Below are 21,695 nucleotides of genomic sequence, written 5' to 3'. Positions count from 1 at the left end.
AAATGATTATACCAACTAGCAACAGACCAATCAACATCCCAGCCAGTAGAAGGGTTTACTAGTTAGCTACATGCATGATTTCATAAATAATATTTTAATCAACAAGATTCTCAGCCTTAAAAAAGAAAGTGCATTACACTCCCTGACTCGGTTGTTCCATGGACATATGGGTCGGTGTTCATACCACTGTCATTATGACATCATCAATATGGGACGCAACAGTGGATTTATTTGGATGGATGCACACAGTTGTCCAGACTCTGTAAATCATGCTGTTTAAACAGTGAAGTAATAAAAGATACTCTGACCAGTAGAGTTGAGTGAGACCGGCTACGTCCCAATACACTGGTTTATGTTTCCTCCTCTTTCTTTCCTACAGATCACTAGCTAGATTAAGTGGTTAGAACTGGTTATGAATATTAATAGCTATAGCCATATAGTCATAAACCTTTTTAAGTCCCCTCATATCAGTTGATATGATATGAATATGGCCAGGACTTTTTCCTGACCAAGTGACCTCCAGGTCAAAAACTAAAGCCTGGATTTTTCCCTGGTCTGGTCATGTATAGCTTCTGCTAGAAGGAAAGCGTATGAGGAAAGGAAGCCATTAAAGAGTAATGAGACACAGCCTGTGAGCCAGTGGCCTGGTGAGCCTGGGTCCTCCAGACCAGCAGAGGGAGACAAACACACCTTAAGCTCTGGGGACAACAGACAAAATGGCATCCTATTTTTACCAAAGCCCCATGGGCCATGGTCAAAAGTAGCGCACTATATAGGGAATAGGGTGCCATTTCAGTTACAGAGTCAACTTCAACAGGTACGGAACCAGTAGCCCTATGAAATCAAGAGTGGAGTGATTCTCATCAATAGTGTCAAAAAAACATTATAGTAAAGATTATGTACACCTCAATAACTTTATATGAAATTATTACACTCAGTTCTCTAATCTCACACACACAGGTACGGGGAAATGACCTGCGAACATTTAACATTTCAAAATAGACATCAGGGGACAAACCTTAGTCATTCAGTCACACATACCATTTCTCTCCCTCTGACACACACACAGAACTTAAAGTGAATTAATCATTACAATACATAAGTAAGCTAGGAGAATTGCTTTTCATGCGGTTTCAAAGTTACACAGGCTGTTAAAACACACACAACACACACACCCACACACTGAGAGGATACCTGGATCATAGTGGGTTATGGGAAGAACACTGAGGCTTGAGGGAAGAAGAAGCACCTGTTTGAATTCAATACAAATCTCCAGCACCACCCAGACCAGTGAAGAATCATTATGAGGAATCAAATAGAAAGATTCAGAGTGTAGAAAGTGAGTGAACAAAGCAAGGACACAATGACATTATCAAATGGCTCCAGGTCAACAACCAATATATTAGAACTCACATTAATAACCCACTTCTGGTTTCCTATTCTGCTTCTCCCTCTTACTCCCAATACAACCACCAGTGTCCCCACCACCTCCTCAATCACACACACACACACACACACACACACACACACACACACACACACACACACACACACACACACACACACACACACACACACACACACACACACACACACACACACACACACTTCATCCACTTCAGGTAGTAGTAGCAATCTTCATCATCATCATCATCATCAGCTCCCCAGTTCCTAATAGTAATAATAAATAGTAATAGCATCAGTAAACAGAACAGGTCAGTCTCAGTAATGTCACTGGTGTTGATGTTGTTGGTCAGTCAGCCCACTAGGGGGAGCCCTTCCTAAGTCTGTGCCTCTGGTAGGGGCAGCCCAGGCACGCAAGGTGCGGTTGGAGGAGCGAGACCGTTCGCCCCGCAACAAAGCAGTCCCTTGGTTGCCGTGGCAGCTGAAGGGTCACTGATGCCCCCCCCGTTGAGGTTCCGGTAGGGTCGTCGGGGCGTAACGTGGCGAGGGGTCGGCACCCCCTTCAGGCACACGGATGGAAAGCTCAGCCCAATCAGACAGCAGCCTGGACAGGAAATGACCTCATCTTGTTCAGGGGCGAGGCCAGCCGGGGGCCCCGGGATTGCGGCGCGGTAGCCGCTAGCCCTCCAGCCAATCGGACGGCCGACGACCACCATCGCCGAGCCGTTGTTGTTGTCCAGGCGAGGGAGAGGAGGGAGGGAGGGAGGGGCATTGGAGACTGGGTGGCCCCAGCCGTTAGGCTGCAGAAACAGGGAGGAAGAGGACGAGGCTGGGTGTAGTAGACGTCTCCCTGGTGTAGGGACAGCGCCCTCTAGTGTGTCAGGAGACCTGCTGCAGTCCATAGGCTCCCCAAGAGAAAAACCTTCCTCGTCTTCCTCTTCCAGAGGATCCAGAGACACCATGTCCAGCTCCAGAGGCAGCCCTGAATCATCTGACACATCCTCCACCATCCCTCCCTTCTCCTTCCTCCTTCCATCCTCCACCATCCCTCCCTTCTCCTTCCTTCTTTCATCCTCCACCTTCTCCTCTTTCTCCAAGCTCTGCAGGTCGGGGTCCCGGAGGAGGGAGAGGGTTCGCCCCGGCTCGGGGGTGCAGGGGAGGGACTGGCAGCGTCGGGGGGGCCCGCGGAGTAAGAGGTTTCCCCTGAGGGGGGGAGAGGCGCAGGGATCAGGCTGCTGAGGGAGGGTGAAGGTCAGGGAGATGACAGACTTGCTTGGGGTGTCGTAGAGCTTGATGCGGCCCCCGTTCAGGTCCTGCCGCAGGGAGAAGGGGTTGACCCGGGCCGGGGTGCCGAGTGGGGGCGTCGTTGGGGGAAGCATTTCAGACTGGCTCCGTGACAACTGCTGGTCACCGGGGCGACAGAGGGAACTCCGTCGTCGGTAGGGGCTGATGTGGACGGTGGCGGGTTCTGAGGAGAGACAATCACCCAGAGGGATGGCCGTCTTCCTCTCCTCCTCTCCTCTCTCCATCCCCTCCAGCAAGACCACTATCTCAGAGAATGAGGGACGTATCTTTGCATTCATCTGAGAAAGAGGGAGAAACAGAGTGAGGGGGCCAGGAAGAGTGTAAACAGTGCCTACTTTTTGGAATGTATGGTTGGTTTTAGGTTGTCAGTCTGTGCATTTACAGTAAGTATGTACACAGAGTCAAGGATGCATGCAATTATTATGAAGTCAGTCAATCTGTCAGGTTGTCAGTCTGTCTGTATCTTACATTGCAGCAGAGGACTGCAAGGTTGAGGAATGGTGTTGGACAGTCCCCAACCAGGTTCTCAAAGGCATCAACGTCTAGGCCAAAGTCCTGCACACACAGAGGATCATCATCATCATCTTTTAATGTAGGCAACTATCAGTTTGTCTGACTAGGTTTAAAAAACATACATGTTGTAGTTCTCCATAATATCCACTAGATGGAGACATACACTTTAATGAGTATAACTATCACAGTGTAACTGACAGCATTTTAGCAACATGAAATCTTATTAAAATCTGTTCATATAGACCCCCAGGAAGAATATGACACTATATATTTTTTAGAAACTTTCTGACAAGCGAGCACTTATGACATCATTTACACGATGTCATAAATTCTTAGAATGTTTGGGAATTACATACTGTATACTAAGTAAGGAATTTGTGAAAATTCTATAGCAATAAATATAGAGTGAGAAAGCGGCCGTGTGTTTGGACAATTAATAGACACTGTAGTAAATAAAACCTAAAAGAAAAACATCTGTCTCGTCCAGGACCGGAGTCTATGCAGTCAGGTGCACCATCGCCAATAAACAGCTTCCATAGGGCTTTATGCAAATAGGCCATTTGCCACACCAGCCTGCCATCGTTCACTTTGAACTACCTGGACTGTGTGTTTACAGACAATAGCAACAGCGCGACTTTAGATAATTAAAGCCACCTAAATGGATTTCTGCAAATACCACAGGAGTACTCTTACATTTGGGTACTGTACAGTACTATTGATTAAACAACCATGAAAAGGCAGGCTCTCTCCCTCAGTTATCCACATCAACCAGACCAACAACTAATGTAAGCCAGAGAAAGATGAGGCAAAATCTAATGAGGGAACATTAGACAAACCCTCGCAAACTTTTCCAGCTAGTTGACCGTCAAAATAGCACTGATAAACGATGGAGAATAGTAACTTGCCTGCTCGTACTTCTGCAGCTTGCCTGCCAATGCATGCCAAATATATTCGATTGACAAATAGCTACGGGTGCATTCATAAATTGCCTCCAGTTTGTTAGTGTCACTGAGTCGTTCGATAAATTCAGAGCCTTGTCAGATTGTCTGTTCGTAAATGTAGACTGCACAATTGACACTGGACACAAATGAGAGAACACCTCACTGACCATTTTACTCGCACTAGCAGAGCTGGTTAGACTGTTTACATCAGTGGAGGCTTGAGAGGAGGATGGCTCATAATAATGGCTGGATCGAAGCAAATAGAATAGCATCAAATCATGCGTTTCATGTTTTTGATACCATTCCACTCATCCGCTGTTACTTGTTTTGCCTACATTTATTGACACCGGTCATATTCAGCGCGTGTTGGGTGTTTATCAATTCATATATTCGTCTTACGAACGCAAGAGATATGCTAACCAGATAAAAGTAATTCAAGTTCAGCATAGCTAGCAAAAGCAAAAGCACATTTTTTGCTAGCTAACCAAATGACACCTGCAACTCGCTGTACCCACCGAAAAACAATGAGGGGGAAAAGTCGGTCAGCAATGATTTACAACCTGGTTGCAATATGTTTTGGACTACCAAGAAATGCATTGTTGAATTATATTAATTAATTGAACTGCATCCATCTATTCTGCCAACAATACCTTCGTGTACGTCATGGAATTTTGAGTCAAATATAACCTCTTTTTAAAACCTCTTATGAAGTTGGTTTTGTAGCATGAACTGGGATTATGATATGTTTTGCTGATATTATGATTGTCTGTTTGTTTCATATCTGCAAAGTAGTGTAATGGAGCAGGCCTCAAACCCTCGACCTTCTAGCCCGAAGTCCAGCGCGCTATCGACTATGCCCCAAAAGCATGCTCAAGTGGCAGAGTCGATATCTGCTCTTATAAACCCAGGGTCGTTACAGTAGTGAAAACGCTGTCAGTTCCACTTTAAACCTCACACGCAGCTGGAACTGCTGCCCTGTACTGCAGTGATAAAATATCCAAGTTTTCCACTGCAGTTACATGTGATAGTGTGCAATAAGGACAGGCAGGGCACTTATTTTCTGGGTCAAAGTGGAAAAGAGTGGTGTTGAAAGGATTAAGGGTTTGGATTAAGGGTTTACACTGTCAGTTTGTTGTGTGATAGTATGAAACCATTGATTTACGGTTGTGTGATTGTGTAAAAAAGGAAAAACATTGGTTAACTGTGTGCCTGTCATACACTGTGGGGTTGGGTGTGTGTGTGTGTGTGTGTGTGTACCTCAGTGCGAGGTAGGAAGTCCGGATCAGCCTCTATCCGGGCGATGATTTCACACAGGATGATTCCATAGGCAAACACATCCACCTAGGGGTCAGAGTCAGCCAATCACATCTCACTTGAAATATTCACAATAATACGCATTGAAAAAGTCTGGTCATATGATAGCAACATATATATTAGCAAGACCCACTAGACACATCCAGAATAACACAGCAGGGACATGGAACAGTTGTCCTTACAGATTGCATTATAGCATAGTATTATTGCATTATATTACTGTGTTTGCTTTGTCTAATTATGCACCCGGACCAGCGAGATAGCAGCCAGGAAACAGTTGACTACTGTCAAAGATTTGTATAACTTAACTAAGATAAACCACAGCCTGTCGTTTCCAATGGTAACAAATGAGCCATAGTGGGCAGAGCCAAGCACGAGCTAGCGAGATCCCATTGGCTCGTTCTACCATGCATTTGCATATTTTCATTAGGTAACACCTACTCTAGTGCACGCATGGAATAACTCAATTGACCTTTGCACTCCTTCTAAACAACGCAACTCTGGCAAAGGGTAAAGTCTACAATAATTTGTCCACTCTTTTCCTAACAGATTGTAGCTGTGGCAACAGAAAACTGTATTGAGATCAAATGTTTCATCGATGAGTATATTAGCAGAATGTCGGCCACATTCCATCTTCTCCCACTGCCGTCCTCTGGGCTTCCTCTCATCACCATATTTGTTAGTGACTGGAAACGCCAACTGGATGCTTCACATTTATACATCCGGTGAAAGATCTGTCTCATTGTTCTATCTGTGCTACTGTTAGTACCTTTTCATCATAGACCTCTCCTCTCAGCACCTCCGGGGCCATCCAGTAGGGGGAGCCCACCACGGCCAGAGGCTGCTGATCAGCCCCGTCACTGGAGGAGAGGAAAATAACACATTAATATAGAACACATTGATTTTTCAGGAGAGAAAAACAGAATAGAATGTACAACACATTTAACTAACTCATCTAGACTGTAGGCTATATGTGGATTCCTGATGGGAATATGGGGAGCCAGTCATATAGTCTTCCTGTAATCTGGAGGAACTTTCTTACAGCACTAACCTGTAGTCTGAAATCTTCTCACAGCACTAACCTGTAGTCTGGAATCTTCTCACAGCACTAACCTGTAGTCTGGAATCTTCTCACAGCACTAACCTGTAGTCTGGAATCTTCTCACAGCACTAACCTGTAGTCTGGAATCTTCTCACAGCACTAACCTGTAGTCTGGAATCTTCTCACAGCACTAACCTGTAGTCTGGAATCTTCTCTGCCAGACCAAAGTCTCCCACCACTGCAGTGAACACACCATTCTCACAGCGCACCAGACAGTTCTATAAGAGAGAGAGGAGAGAGAGGGCATATGAGTGTGTGTGAGAGATGAAATGGAGGATTAGTGCAAGATGAAGTGAAGAGAAGTGTTACTTTGTGTCTGTCTGGTCCCCTGTATGCTCCTATCTCCTACCTTGGAGGTGAGGTCTCTGTGGAAGATGCCCTTGCTGTGGAGATACTGCAGGCCACAGGCGATGTCCTGAGACAGACCCATCCTCACTGACCATGACAGATACTTGTCACTGTCCAGCAGCTGCTCCAGGTTACCCCCGTTGATGTACTGTAGGTAACCATGACAACAACACACATAGTCCATGAGATTGAGTCCATTCCAGACACACAGTTTCTGTGCATGCCTTACATAATTAACCCTACACTAAATTGATGTGGTTCCTGAAACGTTAAACATTTCCATAGGCATTGTAAGGACCTAATATTCTGTAGAGACTTTAGCCAATGTTCTTTGCAGGTATTTGCAGATTGTAATTTAAATGGAACGCAACACATATCTTCATTACTTTCTATGACCCATGCATTCAGCCAATTCCTTTACCATAGACACTATTGTCTCTGGAAGATAAAATGCAAGGACTCCCTCCAGAGAGACAGAATCAGGATGAGCTCACCTCAGTTAGAGCATGGAGTTGGCCCTCGTGTACACACACTCCCAGGAACCTGAGCAGAGAGAGAGAGGGGGAAAACATCCGAAATACATCATCTATACAGCTAAAAACAACAATGTGATTTCAAACCTAGTTGACAGAGGTTTCGATGATTCCAACATTGTCTTCAAATTTGAAGAGAGTTTGTGTGTGTCTGTTCTCTGTCTGATAATGGTGGCAGCAGTTTACTAGCTAGTTTTCTGTCTGTCCATCTTTCCAGATTTAACAGTAAAATGAAATGTAGCTAGCCAGCTAATGGACAGCAGTTGTGTCTTTTCCACTGGGTGGTGCTGTTGAGAGTTGACACAAGTTCTACCCACAGCAAAGGTAGGCTACTACAGACACAAAACAACCACAAAGATTATAATAACTAAACCCTTCAATCTGTGACAACAACACAGTGCTACTACTAATGGGTCTGAGCGAGGCTGACAGGGCAGCTGTGCAATATGCACTGTACATAGCCAAGTGTGTACATTGTGCATGCAGTGTGTGTGTGTGTGTGTGTGTGTGTGTGTGTGTGTGTGTGTGTGTGTGTGTGTGTGTGTGTCTAGCTCTAGACATACCCGAGTATATTGGGGTGGCAGAGCCGGTTCATGAGCTGGACCTCCCTGAGCATGTTGGCCTTGTTGCTGGCCAGAGTGTTCATCTTTAGGGCCATCACCTGGCCTGTGATCCTGTGCTGCACCTGCAGGGGGAGACAGAGAGCAGCACTGATTCAGACAACCATAGAGATTATTATTTTAATTGTTTAAATTTAACCTTTATTTAACTAGACAAGTCAGTTAAGATCAAATTCTTAATTACAAAGACGGCCTACACCAGCCAAACCCGGACGACGCTGGGCCAACTGTGCACCACCCTATGGGACTCCCAATCACGGCCGGTTATGATACAGCCTGCATTCGAACCAGGGTGTCTGTAGTGACGCCTCAAGCCCTGAGACCGCTGCGCCACTCGTGAGCCCCAAGTGACGCAGTTTAGGGTTTGAGGAGGGCAAGCTGATCCTAGATCTGTGCTTAGGGTTTGAGGAGGGCAAGCTGAGATGGGGTGAAAGAGAGGACTGGGTGGTATTCACTAGAGACAACCATAGAGATGGTGAAAGAGGACTGAGTGGTATTCACTAGAGACAACCATAGAGATGGTGAAAGAGGACTAGGTGGTATTCACTAGAGACAACCATAGAGATGAGGTGAGAGAGAGGACTGGGTGGTATTCACTAGAGACAACCATGGAGATGAGGTGAGAGAGAGGACTGGGTGGTATTCACTAGAGACAACCATAGAGATGAGGTGAGAGAGAGGACTGGGTGGTATTCACTAGAGACAACCATAGAGATGAGGTGAGAGAGAGGACTGGGTGGTATTCACTAGAGACAACCATAGAGATGAGGTGAGAGAGAGGACTGGGTGGTATTCACTAGAGACAACCATAGAGATGAGGTGAGAGAGAGGACTGGGTGGTATTCACTAGAGACAACCATAGAGATGAGGTGAGAGAGAGGACTGGGTGGTATTCACTAGAGACAACCATAGAGATGAGGTGAGAGAGAGGACTGGGTGGTATTCACTAGAGACAACCATGGAGATGAGGTGAGAGAGAGGACTGGGTGGTATTCACTAGAGACAACCATATAGATGGGGTGAAAGAGGACTGGGTGGTATTCACTAGAGACAACCATAGAGATGAGGTGAGAGAGAGGACTGGGTGGTATTCACTAGAGACAACCATGGAGATGAGTTGAGAGAGAGGACTGGGTGGTATTCACTAGAGACAACCATAGAGATGAGGTGAGAGAGAGGACTGGGTGGTATTCACTAGAGACAACCATGGAGATGGGGTGAGAGAGAGGACTGGGTGGTATTCACTAGAAACTAAATGGCAGAAAGTGGACCGAAACAGGGGGAAGAGAAATAGGAGGTGGATGTGTTGCGTGTTAGCTGCCATTAGTGAGTAAGTAGTGTGTGTATACATACAGTACTAGCATGTGACATGTGTTATGATCAATGATTGGTTGTAGACCTATGTGTGGCTTTTTGCTTATATCTGGACCTGCCAGACTGTGTGTGTATGTGTGTGGGGGGGGGGGGGACCTAAAATCCCCAAAAGGATTGTAAATCAAGGAAAACTCTCCATCATGGGGACATTTCCCATGTTCCCCATTAGGACAAAGGCTATTTTAAGCTTAGAGGTTAGGTTTGCAATTAGAGTTAGATAGGAGTTAGGTTCAGGGTTACAGGTTAAGGTTCGGGTTAAGGTTCTGGAAAATAGGATTGTGAATGGAAATACATTTTAGGTCCCCATGAGGTTAGAAGAACATAAAGTGTGTGTGTGTGTGTATTTAATAGCCGCTCCGCACTAATAGGCTTTCTGGATTTCCCATCACCCCTCTTGATCTGCACAAATCCAGGGTACCGTCACTGTGACATCACAACATAGACAAGACAGTCTCAGCCTCTTAAACACACACACACTACAGTATACACACACCCTCCAAACACACCAGTCAACTCTTAAAATGTAAACCAATATGAAGTGGAACTAAAACAGTCTGTAAAACTATTTCCATTGGAAAGACCAATGCAAAACAGTGTCAGCTTTAGTATCATTGACCTGTATTCTAATCAATCAGGATCATGCAGGGTGAATGAAGCAAGAACAGGATGTTGTCTAGCCAATCAAACGATTAGTGAATATTAACTATTGACGGCATGAGCTGTGTAAATAAAAAATAACACAATTATTTAACCTTTATTTAACTAGGCAAGTCAGTTAAGATCCAAGATGGCGTAGCAGTAAGACGTGTGTTATTTTGTCCCGTGTAAATATTCATATTTTTTCTTAGGTTTTTTGTATATATTGCAATCTCTTTTTTCCATTTTTGAATTAAATATACCTTTCTGCAACCCACCTCACCCAATGTGGTACGGATCTGCAATTTTGTTAGACCTTATAACGGATCATCGCAGCTAGCTAGCTGCTACCGAGTGGCTATTGTGGCTATCGTTCCTGTCTAGAAGCAAGCACCAGTTAGCCTCGAGCTAGGCCTATATCCCGGCTAGCCAACAAAGTACACCAACTACAATACCTCTCTTGCCAATTGGACGGGACCCTTTGTTGACACGATGCCCCGCCGATCCATCACGACTGGCCTGCTGACATAATTCGGCCGATGTGCTCTCAACCGGCCACTGCCTTGTGGATGTCGCTGAAGATCCATCTGCCAGCCCGCTAGCTTTCTGAACGGCGTCTCCCGCTCGCCTAGCGTAGTAACGACTACCGAACGGCTCCCTGTTTCATCTATTGCTGCTCATTGGACCCTATGATCACTCGGCTACACAGCTGATGCCTGCTGGACTGTTTATTACCACAGTACTTAATTTTGTTTATCTGTCGGCCCCAGCCTCAAACTCAGGCCTTGTGTGTAGCTAACTGACCCTCTCTGTCCATTTATCGCCATTTACCCGATGTTGTTGTCTTAGTTGTTTACCCGTTGTTGTCTTACCGTTGTTGTCTTAGCTCTCTCAATCAACACTTGTGATTGCTTTATGCCGCTCTCTAATGTCAATATGCCTTGTATACTGTTGTTTAGGGCAGCTCTCATTGTTTTATTTTACTGCGGAGCCCCTAGTCCCGCTCAACATGCCTAAGATAGCTCCTTTGTCCCACCCTCCACACATGCGGAGACCGCACCCAGCTTAACTGGTGCCTCCAGAGATGCAACCTCTCTCATCGTCACTCAATGCCTAGGTTTACCGCCACTGTACTCGCACCCTACCATACTCGTCTGTACACTATGCCCTGAATCTATCCTACCACGCTCAGAAATCTGCTCCTTTTATTCTCTGTCCCCAACGCACTAGACGAACAGTTATTATAGCCTTTAGCCGTACCCTCATCCTACTCCTCCTCTGTTCCTCTGGTGATGTAGAGGTTAACCCAGGCCCTGTGTGTCCCCAAGCGCTCTAATTTGTGGACTTCTGTAACCGTAAAAGCCTTGGGTTCATGCATGTTAACATCAGAAGCCTCCTCCCTAAGTTTGCTTTACTCACTGTTCAGCACACTCTGCCAACCCTGATGTCCTAGACATGTCTGAATCCTGCCTTAGGAAGATCACCAAAAATTCAGAAATTTCCATCCCCAACTGCAACATTTTCCATCAAGACAGAACTGTCAAAGGGGGCGGAGTTGCAATCCACTGCAGAGATAGCCTGCAGAGTTCCTTCATACTATCCAGGCCTATGCCCAAACAGTTCGAGCTTCAACTCCATCTCCAGAAATAATTCTCTCACTGCTGCAGCTTGTTATAGACCCCCCTCATCTCCCAGCTGTACCCTAGACAACATATGTTGAGTTCGTACTGTTAGATGACCTAAACTGGGATATGCTTAACACCCCGGCCATCCCACAATCTAAGCTAGATGCCCTCGATCTCACACAAATTATCAAAGAACCTACCAGGTACAACCCTAAATCTGTAAACATGGGCACCCTCATGGATATCATCCTGACCAACTTGCCCTCTAAATACACCTCTGCTGTTTTCAACCAGGATCTCAGCAATCACTGCCTCATTGCCTGCATCCGTTTTGGGTCCGCGGTCAAAAGACCACCCCTCATCACAGTCAAACGCTCCCTAAAACACTTCTGCGAGCAGGCCATTCTAATCGACCTGGCCCGGGTATCCTGGAAGGATATTGACCTCATCCCGTCAGTAGAGGATGCCTGGTTGTTCTTTAAAAGTGCTTTCCTCACTATCTTAAATAGGCATGCCCCATTCAAAAAATGTAGAACTAAGAACAGATATAGCCCTTGGTTCACTCCAGACTTACCTGCCCTTGACCAGCAAAAAAACATCCTGTGGCATACTGCATTAGCATCGAATAGCCCCCGCGATATGTAACTTTTCAGGGAAGTCAGGAACCAATATACTCAGTCAGTTGGGAAAGCAAAGGCTAGCTTTTCAAACAGAAATGTGTATCCTGCAGCACTAATTCCAAAACGTTTTGGGACACTGTAAAGTCCATGGAGAATAAGAGCACCTCTTCCCAGCTGCCCACTGCACTGAGGATAGGAAACACTGTCACCACCGATAAATCCACGATAATTGAGAATTTCAATAAGCATTTCTCTATGGCTGGCCATGCTTTCCACCTGGCTACCCCTACCTCAGACAACAGCTCTGCCCCCCCCCCTTTTCTCCTTCACCCAAATCTAGACAGCTGATGTTCTGAAAGAGCTGCAAAATCTGGATCCCTACAAATCAGCTGGGCTAGACAATCTGGACCCTCTCTTCCTAAAATTATCCACCGCCATTGTTGCAACCCCTATTACTAGTTTGTTCAACCTCTCTTTCGTATCGTCAGATTCCCAAAGATTGGAAAACGGCCGCGGTTATACCCCTCTTCAAAGGGGAGACACTCTAGACCCAAACTGTTACAGACCTATATCCATCCTGCCCTGCCTTTCTAAAGTCTTCGAAAGCCAAGTTAACAAACAGATCACCAACCATTTCGGCTCCCACCGTACCTTCTTCGCTATGCAATCCGGTTTCTGAGCTGGTCACAGGTGCACCTCAGCCACGCTCAAGGTCCTAAATGATATCATAACTGCCATCGATAAAAGACAGTACTGTGCAGCCATCTTCATCGACCTGGCTAAGCCTTTCGACTCTGTCAATCACCGTATTCTTATTGGCAGACTCAACAGCCTTGGTTTCTCTAATGACTGCCTCGTCTGGTTCACTAACTACTTCTCAGACAGAGTTCAGTGTGTCAAATTGGAGGGCCTGTTGTCAGGACCTCTGGCAGTCTCTATGGGGGTGCCACAGGGTTCAATTCTCGGGCCGACTCTTTTCTCAGTATATATCAATGATGTCGCTCTTGCTGCGGGTGATTCTTTGATCCACCGCTACGCAGACGACACCATTCTGTATACATCTGTCCCTTCTTTGGACACTGTGTTAACAAACCTCCAGCCGAGCTTCAATGTCATACAACACTCCTTCCGTGGCCTCCAACTGCTCTTAAATGCTAGTAAAACTAAATGCATGCTCTTCAACCGATCGCTGCCCGCACCCGCCCGCCCGACAAGCATCACTACTCTGGACGGTTTTGACTTAGAATAAGTGGACAACTATACATACCTAGGTGTCTGGTTAAACTGTAAACTCTCCTTCCAGACTCATATTAAGCATCTCCAATCCAAAATTAAATCTAGAATCGGCTTCCTATTTCGCAACAAAGCCTCCTTCACTCATGCTGCAACCCTCGTAAAACTGACTATCCTACCGATCCTTGACTTTGGCGATGTCATTTACAAAATAGCCCCCAACACTCTACTCAGAAAATTGGATGCAGTCTATCACAGTGCCATCCGTTTTGTCACCAAAGCCCCATATACTACCCACCACTGCGACCTGTATGCTTCCATTGGCTGATCCTCGCTACATATTTGTCGCCAAACCCACTGGCTCCAGGTCATCTATAAGTCTTTGCTAGGTAAAAATCTGTTATCTCAGCTCACTGGTCACCATAGAAACACCCACCCGTAGTACGCGCTCCAGCAGGTATATTTCACTGGTCATCCCCAAAGCCAACACCTCCTTTGGCTGCCTTTCCTTCCAGTTCTCTGCTGCCAATGACTGGAACGAATTGCAAAAATCACTGCAGTTGGAGACTTATATCTCCCTCACTAACTTTAAGCATCAGCTGTCAAAGCATCTTACTGATTGCTACAGCTGTACACAGCCCATCTGTAAATAGCCCATCCAACTACCTACCTCATCCCCATATTTGTTTTTCTTCTCTTTTGCACACCAGTATTTCTACTTGCACATCTATCACTCCAGTGTTAATTGCTAAATTGTAATTACTTTGCCACTATGGCCTATTTATTGCCTTACCTCCTTACTTAATTTGCACACACTGTATACAGATTTTTCTATTGTGTTATTAACTGTACATTTGTTTATCCCATGTGTAACTCTGTGTTGTTGTTTTTGGTCGCACTGCTTTGCTTGTTCTCAACTGGCCTACCTGGTTAAATATAATTTTTTTTTTTTTTAAAGAGCAAATTCTTATTTACAATGACGGCCTAGGAACAGTGGGTTAACTGCCTTGTTCAGGGGTCTATGATCAAGAGAGATGGGGTTTGAATCTGGGGCCTAATTTACATGAAGCCACTCCTGTGAGGCATATGTCAAGTTGAGAATCAGGTCTAGTGAACAGCATTAAACATAGTATTCCTACCAAATATCACGCCATTCCAATCCCTGTATAGTTCACTACTTCCTGCTGAAAAAAAAAAAATCAACGACCACAAAATGCTTATCCACCAAGACTGTTTCCACTGCCGCTTTCCAATTGAGCCTCAGGGAAAAAGTAAAAGGGACGTGGCTGACCAGCAAACCAATGTTGATTGGTTAAAATGAAGGTTAAGATAGGGTTAGGGTTAAGTGTTTAGTTAAGGTTAGGAATAACATTCAGATGTTGGCTAGTTGGGCTGTCAATGGGATGTTGGTCAGAGAAGTCTCCTTAGTCTCTCTGGCATGCCTCAGTGGAGGGCGTAAACATTTGAAAGAGCCAATCGTGTCAGTCTTGGTATATTTGAATTCTATTGTCGTTGATGTCTGTTATCAGGAAGTTGCCCCACACTATGCATGAGGTCATAACATATATTTAACCTTTTAAATGTTTAATCTCCAAGTTCAGTTTTATGACTAACTGAATAAACACTTCCCACTCTGACAGCATGATGATAACACCCTTCAGAAGCAAAGTACAACCATTACATACTAACTTATACTTACAAAGTACAACCATTACATACTAACTTATACTTAAAGTACAACCTTTACATACTAACTTATACTTACAAAGTACAACCTTTACATACTAACTTATACTTACAAAGTACAACCTTTACATACTAACTTATACTTACAAAGTACAACCTTTACATACTGGGAGGTGCACACACACAAACACACACGTGTACAAAATAAACACCCCCAGTTCCACCCATAGGGGATGTGACTAAGATATAGGAGGAAAGAAATCAAGGCTCTTATCCAAGACAAACTGAAGTGTGCAAACAAATGAAAGGTTGGACTGTATTTGCAGACCCACCTAACTAGGGAGAGAGAGAGAGGTTCAGACCCACCTAACTAGAGAGAGAGAGCGAGAGAGGTTCAGACCCACCTAACTAGAGAGAGAGAGAGAGAGAGAGAGAGAGAGAGAGAGAGAGAGGTTCAGACCCACCTAACTAGAGAGAGAGAGGTTCAGAGCTTAGAGAATGAAAAGCTAAAGATCATTAAGCACAATGGAATGTAGAACTGGCCAATATAGAAAACATAATACTTTCACCAGAGGCAAATAACATACTGGGGCTCAGGAATCTTATGCTTTTAATGCATGGTCATTTGACTGTTCTGCAGGCTTATATCAGGCTTATATCAGCCTAAGCAGATTTGTACATTGATGTTGTGTGTCAGTAACAGACTGTATCTTGGCCCAGTGAACACATTGATGTTGTGTGTCAGTAACAGACTGTATCTTGGCCCAGTGAACACATTGATGTTGTGTATCAGTAATGTACTGTATCTTGGCCCAGTGAACACATTGATGTTGTGTGTCAGTAACAGACTGTACCTTGGCCCAGTGAACACATTGATGTTGTGTGTCAGTAACAGACTGTATCTTGGCCCAGTGAACACATTGACTGTCATGTTAATAGTCTGTGGTGGTGGTGGGAGATGTAACGACATGGGCATTTATACAGCAGCCACTGACCTTGAGGTTTGAAAAAACACACACAGGCACAAACACACACAGGCACAAACAGGCACAAACACACACGTGTAGAAAATCAACACCCCCAGTTCCACCCATAGGGGATGTGACTAAGTCCCCACACACTGATGTGCTCACCATCACACCTTGAGTTCACAGTGAATTTGTTATAGTTTACATTTTAGACACACACACACACACACACACACACACACACACACACACACACACACACACACACACACACACACACACACACACACACACACACACACACACACACACACACACACACACACACACACACACACACACACACACACACACACACACACACACACACACACACACACACACACACACACACACACACACACACAGGGCCTGAGAGGTAATCAGCTTAATGTGAGCAGTGAGCGCGACCTGTTCTCCTGTAATCACACAGTCCTCTCCGCCTCTCTGCCACACTGAGACACACACCTCCCTGGCAGGGCAGGGGCACAGTACCACTGAGACACACACCTCCCTGGCAGGGCAGGGGCACAGTACCACTGAGACACACACCTCCCTGGCAGGGCAGGGGCACAGTACCACTGAGACACACACCTCTCTGGCAGGGCAGGGGCACAGTACCACTGAGACACACACCTCCCTGGCAGGGCAGGGGCACAGTACCACTGAGACACACACCTCCCTGGCAGGGCAGGGGCACAGTACCACTGAGACACACACCTCCCTGGCAGGGCAGGGGCACAGTACCACTGAGACACACACCTCCCTGGCAGGGCAGGGGCACAGTACCACTGAGACACACACCTCTCTAGCAGGGCAGGGGCACAGTACCACTGAGACACACACCTCTCTAGCAGGGCAGGGGCACAGTACCACTGAGACACACACCTCTCTAGCAGGGCAGGGGCACAGTGACACTGAGACACACACCTCTCTAGCAGGGCAGGGGCACAGTACCACTGAGACACACACCTCTCTAGCAGGGCAGGGGCACAGTACCACTGAGACACACACCTCTCTAGCAGGGCAGGGGCACAGTGGCACTGAGACACACACCTCCCTCGCAGGGCAGGGGCACAGTACCACTGAGACACACCTCTCTGGCAGGGCAGGGGCACAGTGCTGTAGCACCCACATAGAACACTACAGAGGGAGACATACAGTATGCACACATCCCCATGCATATAAACACACACTAAGAATCTTAGACTAGTACACACACACCCACTCATAGCATACACACTCACACTCATATTATACACACACACACTCATTGTATTACACACACTAACAGTATACACACCCCCTTAGGTCCAAGATCATGTTCACTGATTGATGGGGATGGTGGTCCCCCATCAATGGTGATGTTTGTGATGTAGCCTACGTGCGTGTGTGTTCTGTGTGTGTGATGTACGTCTGTTTACGTGTGTGTATGACACCGGAGAGATTCCCACCTCTTTCACCATGTCGAGACCTTTTGTTAGTGTATATTGAACCGGTCACTAAGAAGTAGACTAGATCCTAGCCCAACAATGGACTAAAGAGTCTAACCTTACTCCTTATAGTCCAAGGACCTTACATGGTGTGTTTAGAGGTGAATTGGCTCTGGCAGCCAAAACAAACAAATAATCCATCTAAACATGAATCGATTCTCAGTTGTGGTACAGTTCCAGAAACATAAAGCTCTGTACTTTCATTTCAAAAATGCAAAATACACACTTACTGTATGTACGCTGTTTTTAACACAGTTGCAGCCGACAGTATTTTTCAGTGACAACATGTTTGTGGCGTCTGTCTTCCATTTACACTGGTGTTCGGAGACGCAGATAGCTAATTAGCATAGGCAGTGCACTTGGTCTTCCATCTGTTCTCGGTAAACAAGCGCTGTACCATGGAGACATGTCCGTGTGGGAACACTAACCATATAAATATGTATCCTTTTTTTAAGCATAGAAATGTGAGTTCTAGATTTGTCATTGCATTGAGCGCAAGTCTAAAAAGTGGTAGATCTGTTCTGTGTGTGCTATTTCTATGCTTCCCGTTCTTAAGTTTCGTTTTTGCATCTTTTACTTTCGGGTTTTGAACACCAACTTCAAAAAAGGCTGAAAATACAATATGTTTGGTTATTGAAAAGATATTTCACAGCGGCTTAGATGGTACAATGGTTCTCTACACTCTGAGTGCTTTAATGTTCAGACCGAGTGTCACGCTCTTAACAAAACTCCCCCTACAGAAGACGCCTTCCTCCAATTACTTATGTGTAATGTAATGAAACGGAGATCCTAGTAGCTGTGCTTATGAGATGTGTCTCTCTGGGGGTCATAGGGTGGTCTGTCATCTATACTGAGAATAACAGGTTGTGATGTCTGCCGTCAACAGTCCTACACATATTTTCCTGTGTGTGACCTGTATATTGTGATGAACCTTGTGTAGCAAGCTGGACTTGAGGAGGTGATGCCTTGGGTCAAAGGGTGGGCACACTACTACTTCCAGTGCCATCAAGGTTCAGACCTCATGGATCATGGCAGAAGTAGTAGTATGCTGCACATATATACAAGGAGGCTATACATTGTTTTTTAAGCATTGCAATATAATATTATACAGTGATGAATTAACTGGTTTTGTTAATAACTTGGATTGAAGACTCACCTTGAAGACCTCTGAAAAGAACCCTGACCCGATCTTCTCACAGACGAAGTCATCGATGCGCGCCAGGCTGGAAACGGCGCTCCGCAGTGCCCGGTACGACGAGGGCCTGATCCGATTGGGCGCGTGAATACCGTGCAGAAGGGGCTCCGCAGCAACCTCCGCGTCGCTACTTTCGTCGTGCTCCATCACAGCGGTGCTTTCACAGAGACACAGGCACGTTTAAACCGCAGTCCGGCATCCCCTCGCGGTTCCCATCTCCTCGGAATGACAAATGTCCTCCCTCGTGCGAGGGGATTAATTGGTTGTTGAAACCCCGGTACAGACCCCGTGTCGGCTGTTAGGGTCCTGATAAATCAATCAATCGGGAAAATGAATAGGCTTTCCCTTCTCACTAGATCAGCATCGCCATCACCTCTTGCCTCCCTCTCTTTCTACTCATTCAGTCCTCATGCGGAATCCAACGTTCGGTGCGTGAGGAGGCTTGGTTCACTTCGTCATCCCGTTAACGGGTGATACAGGCACTGAACGGTACTGTCCTCGCTGCTGACGGTGGAGGAGGGAGGCGGAGGTGCATGCAGCAGGTTTCTTCTCCTATAGCCAGCCCATCACAATGTCTCAGTCGATGCAGGCTCGTCCTAACGGCGATGGAACCTATTGCTGCATGCAGAAAGACCACAGCTGTCACTGTCAGGGAGAGAAGGAAGTCGTTTTAAGAACAGCCTATTTGTTATAGTTTATAGTTCATCCAGGTCAAAGGGAAAACCTTCAAATATAGTCAGCTACGCCCCCTCTTGTTAATTTTTCTATCGCAATCTTTCAGCACCACCTCATTGCAATAGTTTATTCTGAATCTGATCGGCTACAATGAATCAACACTAGCTACATTGTAGCCCTATCGATAATCCCGATCCTACGGGGTGTTTATAGGATCCAATGTTGCTGTCGCTGTAGCAGACGGCCGCTACTAAAGCACCTTGTGTGGCGATAAGCCATGCCCTCGGCTACTCGCTCCTCTACACTTGACAAATAGAGCTGGCGAATTAAGCTGACTGACATAAACAGCGAAAATATAAATTGCTGCAAGACAGATCATCAAAACAAAACGAGCTTGATTGCACTTTCCACCAGACACTGTAACGTTAATAATGGAAGAGCTCGCTCAGAATACAACCGTAAATTCATTACCGGGGGATTTCTGCCTGGATGATTGCTATAATGGCCGAATAAGCCGGATATCAAACGGTTTACCTGTCTTTGCAAAGCAGTATCGGATGATGTCGGAATTGTGTCGGCTTCTCGGTCAAAACAGTCACAATAGAATAATCGATCGTTACAATAACTACAGATGGTCAATCGACGGTAAATCTACCGTGGATTTACAGTCGATTTAGATCCGTTTCTTGGTCTGATCTCCGGTGCCGTCGATCTCCACCATAATAATAACGTTCTCTTGAAGCGCTTCTAAACGAGCTCTCTGATTGGACGAGACACGGGGCGGGGCCTGAGAGAAAATAACGTGAAGCGGAAGGGTCACTGCAATGACACTTTTTTTCTTTCTAATATTGTATTATTCTGTTACACTGTGCCACTGGTGCTTTTACTGTACACGCTGGAACTTGAAGCAATGGTGCCCCTCGCTGAAAACCCCGATGAGCTCAAACTACTGCAGATATTCAAACATATGGTCAGTTTAAATATTCTGGAAATAAATATGTTTCGAAGCAAATTCATACTCTTTTGACATTAAAGCAAGTAGCAGAATTTGCAAGCTCATTTGAATAAAACATATTTAACTATTGGGATGTCAGTGGACATTATCCATTCAAAACAATGCGCTTTTGTATAGGCTGCATTTTTGCTTATCTTGGCACATAAAAACCTTAGGCTACAGGATAAAACAAAACCACCATAGCTTCCACCAGGATGCAAAACATTACCTCACTGACCATGACAAATTCCCTCGACCATACACATCAGTTTGTAATGAGCACATGAAAGTCTGACAGCTCAAAATGAAAGATAATTCTAATGCAGCGTTCAAAACAACAGAGGAACTCGGAAAATATACGAGGTCAATCATAACGTCAGAAAGTCGGAGCTCTAGAATGATTTTTACCCAGTCGGAGCTCGTTTGTTTCCGTGATCCCAGTTGGTTTGAACGCACCGAGGTCTGAAGTCGGAGAATTCCGAGTTCCCAGTTGTTTTGAAGGCGGCATAATTCCACGGTCCTGAGTGATGACATATTCTTATTATGGGACTGGTGTGTGCGTGGTGAATGATGACATCATTGCGTGATTTCATTCTGAAGCGCAACACTCCAATCTGTGATGATTCAGTCACATGAACCAGTTTTCCCTAGCCACCGTACTTCTACATCTGCATTGCTTGCTGTTTGGGGCTTTAGGCTTTCTGTATAGCACTTTGTGACATCGGCTGATGTAAAAAGGGCTTTGTAAATTGAGAATTGAGAATACAAACAGAAACAGAAACTGAATCGACTAGCTCAGGTTCTCCATTTCTCTTTCATTCATAGATCTGAACAGCACGCAACCTTTGCAATGACAACCGGACATTCTATGCTATTGATAAAATGGAATTGGAGCATATACACCCCCTGGTGGTCAAATTGAAGAAGACATTGTCAGCAGAAAAGATTAGCCTACATTTCTGAGGTTGTGGGTCGGTTTCCCAGATACAGATTAAGGCCACTCTTGGATTTACAAGTATGCTCAATGGCTTAATCTGTGTCTGGGAAACCAGCCTGTAGTGTACCATTGCTGCTAGG

The 21,695-nt window shown here is 45.5% G+C and overlaps 1 protein-coding gene across 2 annotated transcripts; it reads right to left on the bottom strand.

Annotated features, from left to right (window-relative positions):
* Nucleotides 1–209: 209 nt before the first annotated feature.
* tesk1a (testis associated actin remodelling kinase 1a) lies at nt 210–20,372 on the bottom strand. 2 transcript variants are annotated; one of them, XM_045722965.1, is made up of 10 exons: nt 20,159–20,372; nt 18,911–19,594; nt 8,024–8,145; nt 7,422–7,470; nt 6,929–7,075; nt 6,715–6,797; nt 6,247–6,337; nt 5,421–5,504; nt 3,178–3,264; nt 210–2,987 (listed from the first exon to the last, which is right to left on the bottom strand). In XM_045722965.1, the coding sequence occupies exons 2-10, from the start codon at nt 19,094–19,096 to the stop codon at nt 1,782–1,784; spliced, it is 2,055 nt and encodes a 684-aa protein (XP_045578921.1). In that variant the 5' UTR covers nt 19,097–19,594; nt 20,159–20,372; the 3' UTR covers nt 210–1,781. The 2 variants fall into 2 exon arrangements, with proteins under 2 accessions (XP_045578921.1, XP_045578922.1); XM_045722966.1 differs by having other exon boundaries at nt 18,911–19,567.
* Nucleotides 20,373–21,695: the final 1,323 nt, after the last annotated feature.

Source organism: Salmo salar, chromosome ssa08, assembly GCF_905237065.1.
Source record: "Salmo salar chromosome ssa08, Ssal_v3.1, whole genome shotgun sequence".
NCBI classification, from domain to species: Eukaryota; Metazoa; Chordata; class Actinopteri; order Salmoniformes; family Salmonidae; genus Salmo; species Salmo salar.
Note: the sequence above shows the minus strand (reverse complement) of the source record. Positions and strands in the feature narration are given on the sequence as shown.